At 40.6% G+C, this 12,210-nt stretch overlaps 1 protein-coding gene across 1 annotated transcript in view; it reads right to left on the bottom strand.

Moving 5' to 3' along the window:
* The window catches only part of APOH (apolipoprotein H (beta-2-glycoprotein I)), a 15,587-nt gene extending 10,780 nt beyond the window's left edge, over nt 1–4,807 (bottom strand). Inside the window, exons 1-3 of the mRNA XM_006833734.1 lie at nt 4,744–4,807; nt 3,839–4,015; nt 933–1,029 (exon numbers count right to left, since the gene is read on the bottom strand). Coding sequence (XP_006833797.1) covers nt 933–1,029; nt 3,839–4,015; nt 4,744–4,807 — 338 coding nt within the window. The remainder of the gene's footprint in view (nt 1–932; nt 1,030–3,838; nt 4,016–4,743) is intronic.
* Nucleotides 4,808–12,210: the final 7,403 nt, after the last annotated feature.

Below are 12,210 nucleotides of genomic sequence, written 5' to 3'. Positions count from 1 at the left end.
ATATATTCCCCTTAGAAAGTGCATGAGACAAATTCATAGGATGCATGATCCACGTTTTCACTTGGCTGAACTATTCAAATGAGACATTTTCTTCTGCCCTGGAGGCATAGTGGGTTATGAATTGGGTTGCTAACCACAAGTTTGAATCCACCAGCTGCTCTGTGGGAGAGAGAAGAAATGTTCTGCTCCCATAAAGATTTATGGCCTCGGATACCCTATATAGGGTCACTATGAGTCAGAATCAGCTGGATGGCTGCAGGTTTGGTTTTGATTTTGTTGTTGCTGTTAAGTGCCGTCGAGTCGGTTCCAACTCATAGTGACCCTGTATAAGGATTCCAAGGAGCAGCTGGTGAGCTTGAACCGCCGACCTTGTGGTTCAAACCCATTTGCAGTCTAGCGCATTAACCCACAGCGCCACCCCAGGATTCCTATGTGTGGTCACTCTGAGTAAGAATCAACTTGATGGCAGAGGCTTTGGTTTTGATTTTATTACCTTATGTTAATAGAAATTCATGACAATGTTTAAAACATTGTTATTCAGTCCACCAAAATTTCTTGATGTATTTATTAGGCATTCCTCAGAGCTTAACTGAAATGCATATTTCTGAATTAAAAAACAAAACAAAACCATAGTCCCAGAGATTATAGAGAATCATCATCTAGTTACAATTCCTTCAATGTACCTCCTGAGGTAAGTAATTAACCAGGAGCAGAAAAATTTTAAATAGTAATAGCTTCCTATTTCACTTCTGTTGTATTCCCCATTCATTACCATACCCCCCACCCCCACCCTCAGTGTCCCCAGGCTTATATTCAAAACAGGACCAACACTGACTTATAATCAGCAAGCCCAACTTGAAGGCCCAGTCTGGATGTTCGATGAAAGATACAGAAACGTGCTTATAACCACTCAGTAATGAAGAAGGCCTTACCCAGGGTTACAAGCAAAGCTGATCATGTTGGGATATTCAAAGGTTGTGTAACGCACAGCTCCGTTTTCTAAGATTCCAGCAAAAGGACACACTCTAGCTGTGATTGAGAGAGAAAAAGGTACATTTCTATTTAACGGATTTTCTACTAATATAAACATATAAGCCCATTTTTGTTCTTTGATCCAGTAGCTCTCAGTAGCCCTTCTAAGAAAATAATTTGAGTTAGGTCAAATGATATAAGCACTCAAGTGTTTATTACACTGTTATCTCTAATAACAAAAGTTGGACAATCTAAAGTTCACTGTCAGGGGATTGTTGTAATTTATCATAGTGTGCTAAGAGTTTAATTTATGGGCTCAATTTTCCAGGCATTAAAATTTAGATGCCTAAGTAAGATGTAAAGGAGCTCTGGTAGCATAGTGTTTACGTATCGGGCTGCTAACCTCAAGGTCAGCAGTTTGAAACTACCAGCTGTTCCGCAGGAGAAAGATGAGGCTTTCCCGTAAAGATTTATAGCCTCAGAAACCCTGTACAGAGTCACTATGAGTCAGAACCAACTCCACGGTACTTAACAACAACAATAAAGTAAGATGTTGGAGTCCTGGGGTGGCTCTGTGGGTTAATGCACTAGACTGCAAGGTCAGTTTGAACTGCAAGGCTGGCAGTTCAAGCTCACCAGCTGCTCCTTGGAAACCCTATACAGGGACACTATGGGTCAGAACCAACTTGACGGGCCGTAACAACACCGAGTAAGATGTTAAGGAGCCCTGCTAGCATAATGGGTTATGCACTGGACTGCTAACCACAAAGCCAGCTGTTTGAACATATCAGCAGCTTCTCGGGGGAAAGATGACGCATTCTGTTCCTGTAAAGGTTTACAGCCTTGGAAACCCTATACAGGATCACTGTGAGGCAGAACCAACTTGATGGCACACAACCAGTGCCCCTAAGTAAGACATTAGTTAGAATCATACATCTGGTAGCTAGAGCATCATTTCAGAGTCACAATTTATGCTGCCAATAACATATCAATTCAAAGGGCCGTAGAAACAATAAAATCTTATGATATGCTGAACAAAAGTAGAAAAAATTTTAAATGGTACAAACCCTTTGCAATAATGAGAAAATTTACATGTGAAAAATAAATTGAAAAAATTTTGTTAGTAGTCCAGAGTTAAGCTCATTAGAAGAAATGTTTTTCCTAATGAGGACTTCTGGTATATGGTGCTCTAGAATCAGCCCTGGACTGCAAACCACAAGGTTGGCAGTTCAAACCCACCAGCAGCATCTTGGGCACTGAATAGCAACAACAATGATATAATTTTTCATTGAAAATTACTTTTACTCAAAAAGCATATTAAAACCAGTATGAACATGCATAATTTTAACAGAGACTTTGTTTATTAACCAAAATAATCAGAGCTCATATTAGTTTATGTTGACTGCTTGGCTATTCCATATAATTGTCAACATTTCTATCTGGTTGATTGTCCAATATTTGACTGTAGTAATAATACTAGCATGATGTCTTAAAACTATGGTGTGAGGAAAGAAATGAACATAGTTATCTACAATAAAACCATAGTGATATCTTTATCTCCATGAGGCTTGCTGCTCCTGCAAAGATGCACAGCCTCAAAAACCCTATACAGGGTCTTTCAATCAGAAATGACTCGAAGGCACTTAACAACAATACACACACACACACACACACACACGTTGTTATTAAGTGCCATTGGCATACACACACACGTATACATGTTTATATAGGGTCGCTATAAGGAGCCCTGGTAGAATAGTGGTTACAAATCGGGCTGCGAACCGCAAGGTCAGTAGTTCAAAACTGCCAGCTGTTCTGCGGGAGAAAGATGAGGCTTTCTGCTCCCATAAAGATTTACAGCCTCGGAAACCCTGGACAGGGTCGCTATGAGTTGGAACCAACTCCACGGCACATCACAACAACAACATAGGGTTGCTATAAGTAGAAGAAATGATGCTTTTGAGTTATGGTGTTGGAGGAGAATATTAAAAGTACAAACAGATCTGTGTTAGATGAAGTACAGCCAGAATGCTCCCTGGAAGCCAAGATGACCACCTTCATCTCTCATACTTCGAATACATTATCAGGAGGGACCAGTCACTGGAGAAGGATATCATGTTTGGTAAAGTGGAGGGTCAGAGAAAAAGAGGAAGACCGCCAGTGCGATGGATTGGCACTGTGGCAGCAGCAATGGGCATATGTAGCGATGATTGTGAGGTTGGCCCAGGACTGGGCAGTGATTCGTTCTGTTGTGCAAAGGGTTACTGTGAGTTGGTGCTGAATAGATGGCGCCCAACAACAACATGAGTTTGAAGTGACCCAACAACATGGTTCTGACTCATAGCTACCCAGTATAGAGTTTCCAAGGAGCAGCTGGTGGGTTAGAACCTCTGACCTTGTGGTTCAAACCTACTTTGTGGTCCAGTACTTATCCTACAGTGCTACATCAGGAATTAGATGAAAATTTCTATTAATTCCAGCAACTATCAAATCAGCTTTCAGTTTGAAGCAAAACCTCAAGGCATGACGATCCTCATGTTATCTGTTTCCAAGTGTCTCTTTGGCATCAGTTTACATCTCAGAGTATCTACACTTTTCTTCAAATTTATAGAATGTTTTCTTTTGCTTTTATCACACACTAGCCAGGACTCTTTTAAACCTCTTTGAGTTCTGCACTCAAATCTTCTCTTCCCCAACCAGCGCTTACTGTGTTGACGCTCTTCTCCCATGGAGAACCCTCAGACCTTCTGGTTTCTTAGTAGCCTCTGCTGACACTCCCTACCCTGAGCCTGTTGAGGTTGGTTATCCCAAAGAATGCCCAGAATCCAAAGGAGGGGAGAGAATGTTCCAGAAGGCACCAACTTACGTAGACATTTCAGAGTGTTGATGGGCCACATGCCGGTGAGGGGGCATGTAAACCGTCTCATCCCTCCCCGGGACACATAACCGGGCTGGCAGGAGTATGTAATCTGCTCTCCTGGGTCATAGAATGATTTTAATGGAACAACTACGGCAAAAGGTAAGTCATCTGGCTTGGGACAGGCTGAGATAGAACACAAAACAATTGGTTAAGAAATCTATATTTGAATTTTTTTTTTATTAGACTAAAAATTACTGTTCAATTTTATACATTCCTGAAAAGATTAGCTATAAGACAATATTTAACAGAATATTGTGTTCTAAATTATTTTAACCTTTAAATTCCAAAATTACATATATTAGTCTAAGTCTTTGCTATGTATTTGAATTTTGTTAAGTTCAGCTAGCACAGAAATTAAAAATAAATGGTTAATGCTACTAATAATGAATACGGCAAGTTCTGCACCAAATACATCATATGCAGTATCTCATCAAACCTCCTCAGCACCACTTTGAAGAAAGAACTGTTAGTATCCCCATTGTACAGGTGACTACACTGAAGCTTAAGGAGCTCTGGTAGTGTAGTGGTTACAAATCGGGCTGTGAACTGCAAGGTCAGCAGTTCGAAACTACCAGCTGTTCCACGGGAGAAAGATGAGGCTTTCTGCTCCTGTAAAGATTTACAGCCTTGGAAACCCTGTACAGTGTCGCTATAAGTTGGAACCAACTCCATGGCACATATCAACAACAAAAACACTGAGGCTTAAATTGGCTAAGTATCTTCCAGAGGAACTTTCAAACTTAAAAAGAATAAGTATCAATCCCATCTTTTTCAGCATCCACCCTAAAAAGGTATTTAAAGTTATTATTATTGATCCCTGATAAGTACTAGGAGCTAGGATAAGTACTTACTCCGTCCTGCAATAACAACATGGCAAAGAAGACTTGAGAAAAAGACAAGTGCTGGAGAAATCATTGTGGTTGGTGATGATTCTCACAGGCACAACCAAAGTGACTTTCCTCTACTAAAAAGAGAGATGCAAATATAAAAGTGCTTAAATATTAACCTTTTGGAGGGTTTGCTTTGATCTTTGTATATAGAGGATAAACGATCACCGTCTCAAAGGGACTCTGAGGCCTGTGTTCTTTAATCATTTACTTTTCGTTTCTGTGTGTCTGTTGGGAAATCTTTGGTAGATGGTGTCTCTATCTCCATGAAATTTATGTTCATGACACCAAATATTTCTTTATTGCCTCTGATGGAATCCCATTGACTCCTAGGTTCCCTGGAAGTCCAGATCTCTCATTCTTTGTCCCTTTGTTTTGAGTAGATAGCAGATGATGCACGAAAGTGAAAGAGCTTCTACTTCAACTATAGCTAAATCTCTGTGCCTCAATCTCTTCACCACTGAAATGATGTTCCAACTTGCAGATGTGTGCTTCTAAAAAACATCTTCCTTAGGTGCCTAAAACTCCAATACCTAAAAGAGCAACCTAATTGTCTTCTGTCTTAAGATCACTATTTCTTCCAATTCCCCTTTTATCCACAATTAGTAAAGATCCTCCTGATAGCTCCAATTATGACCTTAGATCTCCCTTCAATCTTTTCTCATGTCAAATCAATACAAAATCCTGCTCATCTATTTTTAATAGTAGATCTGTCTAGACAGATGCCAAGACGTGTTCCAGAGATTAGAAAGTTGATATGAAATGGCAAGTTGGGACTCAAAGAAGGAAAGATGGTGAGGAAGAGGAAAGGAGGAGAGACTGGGCCAATTCTTGGCAGTGTTCAGAGGCCACCATCCGTAACTCCATAATTCTCTTGTACACCAACTGCTCCAACATTTCTTGAGACACATGAGTTTGAGAAATGTTGGTGTCAGGCAGTGGTTCTTAAACTCTGTTTCAAATAATCAGCATGTTTCATGATAAAAGGAAACATATTGCTGCTAAAATGAAACAACAGTGGTCATTCTCCTTTTGTGAGTAAATCACAATCTACCCACCTCACCATCACCACCACCACCTTGTTTACTAGGTCACTCCTAATGACGTTCTTAACTAACATTGAGTGAGTCTCTAACTCAGAGTGACCCTGTGCCCAACAGGATGGCTCCATTGTGACCCATAGAGGTTTTTTTTTTTAATGTTTTATTGTGAATTATGTGATAGTTTACATGGGAGAGCATTAGCTTTACATTCATTCTCTCGTACATCGTTTCATTGCCATGGTTACAATCCCCTCCATGCCTCATCAACCAACCAAAGGGTATACACTACAAGCCTGCACCCCGGTCATCAGCACACAGCCCCTGTCTCTCTCTGGATCTAAAGTCCCCAACTGCTCCATATCTCCACGTCATCATCTCTGCCTCCATCTCTGGCATCACTGCTTCTCTGGGTAGGGTCCCGCTCTCTGCTCTTCTCCCTTGATGGTCCCAGGGACCTATGCTCCTAGACTGAAATGTTAATATAATCACTCCCGTCCTTGCTATAAAAAGTCTACCTTTACATTTCCAACCCTCACAATCAGTCCTGATAACAATTATTCACTATTGTATCACAAGAGATCCATCCATATTTCATTTCATCAGCCCTGCCTAGACAGATTGGATACTACTCAGTGGAGATTCTACCTTCCTCCACGCCCTCTGGATCTAGGTTCCCTCTTGAAAGCTTGTAAGCCAGTCACTTCTTGCCTTTGTAACCTCCTCCCCATTGTGGGTAGCCAATGTCGACCCATAGAGTTTTCATTGGTGGATTTTCAAAAGCAGATTATCAGACTTTCTTTCTAGTCCCTCTTAGTCTGAAAGCTCCATTGAAACCTGCTCAGTATCACAAGCTTCTACTAACAGGAAAGTTGTGGCTGCACTTTTGGTGTACAGCTGGAAAGTGAACTCATGTCTCCCATATGGAAGGCAAGAATTCTACCACTGAGCCATCAGTGCCCTCACATCACTCCTGTTGTTGTTGTTGTTGTTAACTGTGTCGAGTCCTTGCTGTTGTTGTTAAGTGCTGTTGAGTCAATTCCGACCCATAGCGACCCTGTATAGGGTTTCCAAGGAGCAGCTGGTGAGCTTGAACCACCAACCTTGCAGTTCAAATTACATTACTGTCTGACGCATTAGCCCACAGCACCACACTAGGACTCCTGCGTCAAGTCCTAGACACTCCTTTATTAGGAGACTCTCCTCAATAGGTAAAGAAGACAGAAAATTAACGAGAACCAACCTGTTACGCAGAATGGGACACGAGGTAGTTGAAGATAGGGAGACAAACCACTGAGTCTGAGCACCAGGCAAAGCAAATTTGGAAAGAGAGGGTGGGAATTGAGAACGTTTTTGGCAGCAGCTACAAACTGAGGGATAGACGCTGAGAAGAATGATGATGTGGAAAAGGGTTTCCATGATGCTTGTGGGTGAATGTAGTCCCTTGCATGAGGGAAGTTTCTGGAGGGATGGAGATGATCTGAATCTATATGGCTACTTAGATACACAGGAGCTCTGGTGGCATGGTGTAGTTAAGTGCTTGGCTACTAACCAAAATATAAGTTAGCAGTTAGAACCCACTAGCCATTCACTTTATGCTCAAAGGAAGAAAAAAAAAAAAGTAGCAATTGGCGTCTGTAAATATTGTTGTTGTTAAGTGCCGTCAAGTCAGTTCTGACCTGTTGTTGTTGTTGTTAAATGCCATTGAGTCCTTTCCGACTCATAGTGACCCTGTATGGGGTTTTTGAGGCTGTAAATCTTTACAGGAGTAGAAAGCCTCATCTTTCTCCCACAGAGCAGCTTGTAGTTTCTAACTGCTGACCTGTAGCAACCCTATATAGGGTTTCTGAGGAGCAGCTGGTGACCTTGAACTGCCGACCTTGTGGTTCAAACTGACTTTGCAATCCAATGCATTAACCCACAGCACCACACCAGGACTCCTCCATAAAGATTGTTGTTGTTGTTGAGTGCCGTTGAGTCGGTTCCAACCCATAGCGACCCTGTATAGGGCTTCCAACGAGCAGCTGGTGAGTTTGAACTGCCAACCTTGCAGGTCAAACTGCTTTGCAGTCTGGCACATTAACCCACAGCGCCACACACACCTTGCTAATCCTGTATGTCCTATACGGTCACCACGAGTTTAAATCCAGTCCATGGCAATGAGTTTGGTTTACTTGAGTACAGTAGCTGTCGAACTGAACATTTAAAGTCTGTGCATTTTATTGTATATTGATTCTGCCTCCGTTTAAAAATAAGGGTTCCCTTTCCCCACCTTTCTTCCCTTATTGTCTTCATCTTCCTTCTTACTTTCTTTCCTGGGATGCTCAGAGAATGAATGATAAGGTTAAATCAGAATGATAGCTTATGTCCGAACTGACATAGAAGCCATTTGATGGGACTCTCATTGGACAAATCTAGGGCACTTTGAGCAACAAAATAAGTAATGCTACTAACCCATTATAATGGGTTATAATTTATTGAATAAAGCTGGAATCAATGAGTCTAGCCAAGAAAAATAAACACATTCGCAGATGAATTGGAAAATAAGAAATTTCTGCCAAGTAATAATAATGGAAGGACTACCAGCATTAGAAAGTCACTTTGATGGAAATTATCATAGAAATATTTAATTCTGTCTAGAAATTTCAATGGATGCTAAGACTAGGGGGTGCAAGTGGGATGAGACATGAGATGCTCATCAATTGTTTCCTGAGTCTAAAAGTATTTCCACATAAAATGTTCATTTATTACAAAGGGGAAAATGGAGCAAATTTTAGTGGAGAAACCTGGCAGACACCAACTTAATCAAGTCATCAAAAGTAATCAAATCCCACAGGTAATGGGACAAATTGACATTCTATTTTCCCCTAATAGCATGCAATGAAAAGAACACAGCATTACTTCTGCAGTGTTCCTGCCAAAAATGTAATATGGGTCACACCATTAGGAAGCATTGTACACAGTCAAGTTGAAGGACATTGTCTAAAATGACTGCCCTGTAATCTTCAAAAAGGTGAAAGCCACAAAATCAAAGAAAGGCTGAGGAAGACTAGATAAATAGATAAATATTGTTGAGTTGGCACTGTCTTAGCTGTCTACTGCTGCTGGAACAGAAATACCACAAGTGGATAGCTTTAACAAACAGAAATTTCTTTTCTCACACTTTAAGAGTGTTGTTGTTGTTGTTAAGTGTCGTTGAGCTGATTCTGACCCATAGCGACCCTGTATAGGGTTTAAGAGAATAGAAGTCCAATCAGAGCACCGGTTCTGGAAAAGGTCCTTGCTTCCGTTGAGCATCTGTGCTACCAGCATTCTTTGGAGATCTCTGTGGGTCGTGGTATCAATCTCATCCGGATGTGGTAGTTTCACAATGCGGAAACTATAGGTCCAAAGGATGCCCTCCACACCTGGCTCTTCATTCTTGGGGATAGTAGGTCCCTCTTTCTCTGCTCACTTCTCTCTCCTTCTATATGTCTAAAGAGATTGACTCAAGTTACAACCTCATGCTGCAAATTGCATCTGGCCTCATTAGCATCATAGAAGCAAGAATTTACAACGTTTAAGGAGCTCTGGTAGCATAGTGCTTATGAATCGGGCTGCGAACCTTAAGGTCAGCGGTTAGAAACTACCAGCCGCTCCGCGGGAGAAAGATAAGGCTTTCTACTCCCGTAAAGATTTACATCCTCGGAAACCCTGTGCAGGGTCGCTATGGGTTGGAACCGACTCGACGGCACTTACAAACAACAACAAACAAGATGAAGATCAAAGAGCCTTCTGTATGGATCACATCTCAATGTAAAGAAAACAAAAATCCTCACCACTGACCCAATAAACAACATTCTTATCAACAGAGAAAAGATTGAAGTTGTCAAGGACTTCATTTTTCTTGGATCAATTATCAACACTCACAGAAGCAACAGTCAAGAGATCAGACAACGTATTACATTAGGCAAATTTGCTGCACAGGAACTTTTTAAAGTGTTGAAGAGCAAAGATGTCAGCTTGAGGACTAAGGTGCGTCTGACCCAAGCCATGGTATTTTCAATAACCTCATATGGATGCAAAAGCTGGACAGTGAATAAGGAAGACCATAGAAGAAATGATGCCTTTGAATTGTGGTGTTGGAGGAGAATACTGAAAGTGCCATGGACTGCCAAAAGAACCAATAGATCTGTTTTGGAAGAAGTGCAACCAGAGTGCTCCTTGGAGGCCAGGATGGATAAGCTTCGTCTCTCACACTTTGGACATATTGTCAGGAGGGAACAGTCGCTGGAGAAGGATGTCATGCTGGGTAAGATGGAGGGTCAGAGAAAAAGAGGAAGACCCCCAACGAGATGGATTAGCCAGGTGGCAGCATTGATGGACTCAAGTGTGGCAGCGGTAGTGAGGTTGGCCTAGGATCGGACAGTGTTTCATTCTGCTGTGCATGGGGTTGCTATGAGTTGGTTTCAACTCGATGGCACCTGACAACAACAACAACAAGACAATCATCAGACCAAGGCTGACCAGATCACATCATGGGGTGGTTACATTATATTAGTTCTCATCATAGAGGATTACTACATCTTCATAAAACCTTAACTCACACACCAATCCATAGTGATCTTACATTCAACAGAGTGAAATGTCCCCTGGCTCTCCTTCATCCTCATGATTGCTGGCATATTTGAGTCCACCATATTTTTCCAATCCAACTCACCAATGGTCTTCCTTGTGTTTGTTGACTTTCTAGTTCACCAAACATGGTGTCCTCTTCTAGAGTTTAATCCCTCTTGATGACATGTCCAAAGCAAGCTGGTCAAACAATGTTCTACTGTGATCCAGAAGGTTTTTATTGGTTAATTTTTGGAAGTAGATCCTCAGGCCTTTCTTCATAGTCTGTCTTAGTCTGAAATCTGTCAACTATGGTGACCTTGAAAAATGAAGCAAAATAATATTCACAGGAAAATGAAGAAATAACTGAATCAAACATAGTTTGACAGTGCTTATGGGGAGCTATATGTACTTGTGGTTATTAATTTTTTGCTACTAAGAATGTTCCTTTTAAATATAATTAAATGTAAAGATAATTAATTATAACCTGTCGTTGTTGTTAGATGCCACTGAGTCAGTACCGACTCATAGTGACCTTATTTACAGCACAACGAAACACTGTGCTTTTTGATCTTCATCAGTAAATATTTTCAGTTTTCTTCACTTTCAGCTTGGTTGTATCACCTGCATATCGCAAGTTGTTAATGAGCCTTCCTCCAATCCTGATGCCACGTTTTTCTTCATATAATCCAGATTCTTGGATTATTTGCTTAGCATGCAGGTTGAATAAGTATGGTGAAAGGATACAACGCTATCGCACACCTTTCTTAATTTAAAACCATTCAGTGTTCCCATGTTCTGTTAGAACAACTGCCTCTTGGTTCATGTACAGATTCCCCATGAGCACAATTAAGTGTTCTGGAATACTCATACTTCTCAATGTTGTCCATAGCTTGTCATGATCCACACAATCAAAAGCTTTTACATAGTCAATAAAGCAGGTAAACATCTTTCTGATATTAACTTGTAGACTTAATAAATTATAGCAATTATTGGTGTGGCACTATAGGATAAATAGTGGATCACAAGGTCAGCAGTTCAAACTCACCAGCTGCTCCTCAGAAACCCTATACAGGGTCACTACAAGTCAGAAATGACTCAACTGCATTTAACAACAACAAAACAACAATAATTAGTAATCTCAAGGGCTTTGCTACTTAAATGTGTCTGGGAACTATAAAATATTCTCAGAGCTCTTCCAAAAACACATATGGTTTTAACAAAAAGCCTTTTGGTAAAATGAGATACAATTCTACTGTTCACTTACTTTCATCTTCCTGTTTGAGATCCATTCTCATGTATCATTTTAGCACTCTGTGGCTGATATGTTATCTGATCTATCTTCCTCTCCATACAGGTCAGCTAAGATCATTTCCCCAGGAGCTGCCTAAAAATCAGTGGTAAGTGACATTCTAAAGACACATTTAAACTTATCACTGAACTTTAATTTGGAAAGTGGAAAAGAACATCAAGGCAAAATCCAAGGAATTCTGCCAAATCAAGTGGCAATTTTTTATTGTTGGGGTTTATAATCACCATTAGTCAACTTTGGCATTTATTGTTGCATTATAGTGTATTACATTTTATGAACCATGAACGAGAATACATAGGCTCTTCGGTTGAAGAGTGCATGCCAATATTTATTTTACAAGTTTTATAACACCTCATACGTGAAATTCTTAATGGCTTTATATCCTTTCCTGTCGTAATTTGTAAATTAAACTACAAAGACCTTGAGTCAAAGTCCAAAGTTTTATATTCCGGCCACCACATTGCATCACTTGTTCAAAAACTTTCG

This window comes from Chrysochloris asiatica, unplaced genomic scaffold (genome assembly GCF_000296735.1).
Source record: "Chrysochloris asiatica unplaced genomic scaffold, ChrAsi1.0 scaffold00007, whole genome shotgun sequence".
Lineage (NCBI taxonomy): Eukaryota > Metazoa > Chordata > Mammalia > Afrosoricida > Chrysochloridae > Chrysochloris > Chrysochloris asiatica.
The sequence above is the reverse complement of the archived record's forward strand: the minus strand, read 5'-3'. Positions and strand labels throughout refer to the sequence as shown.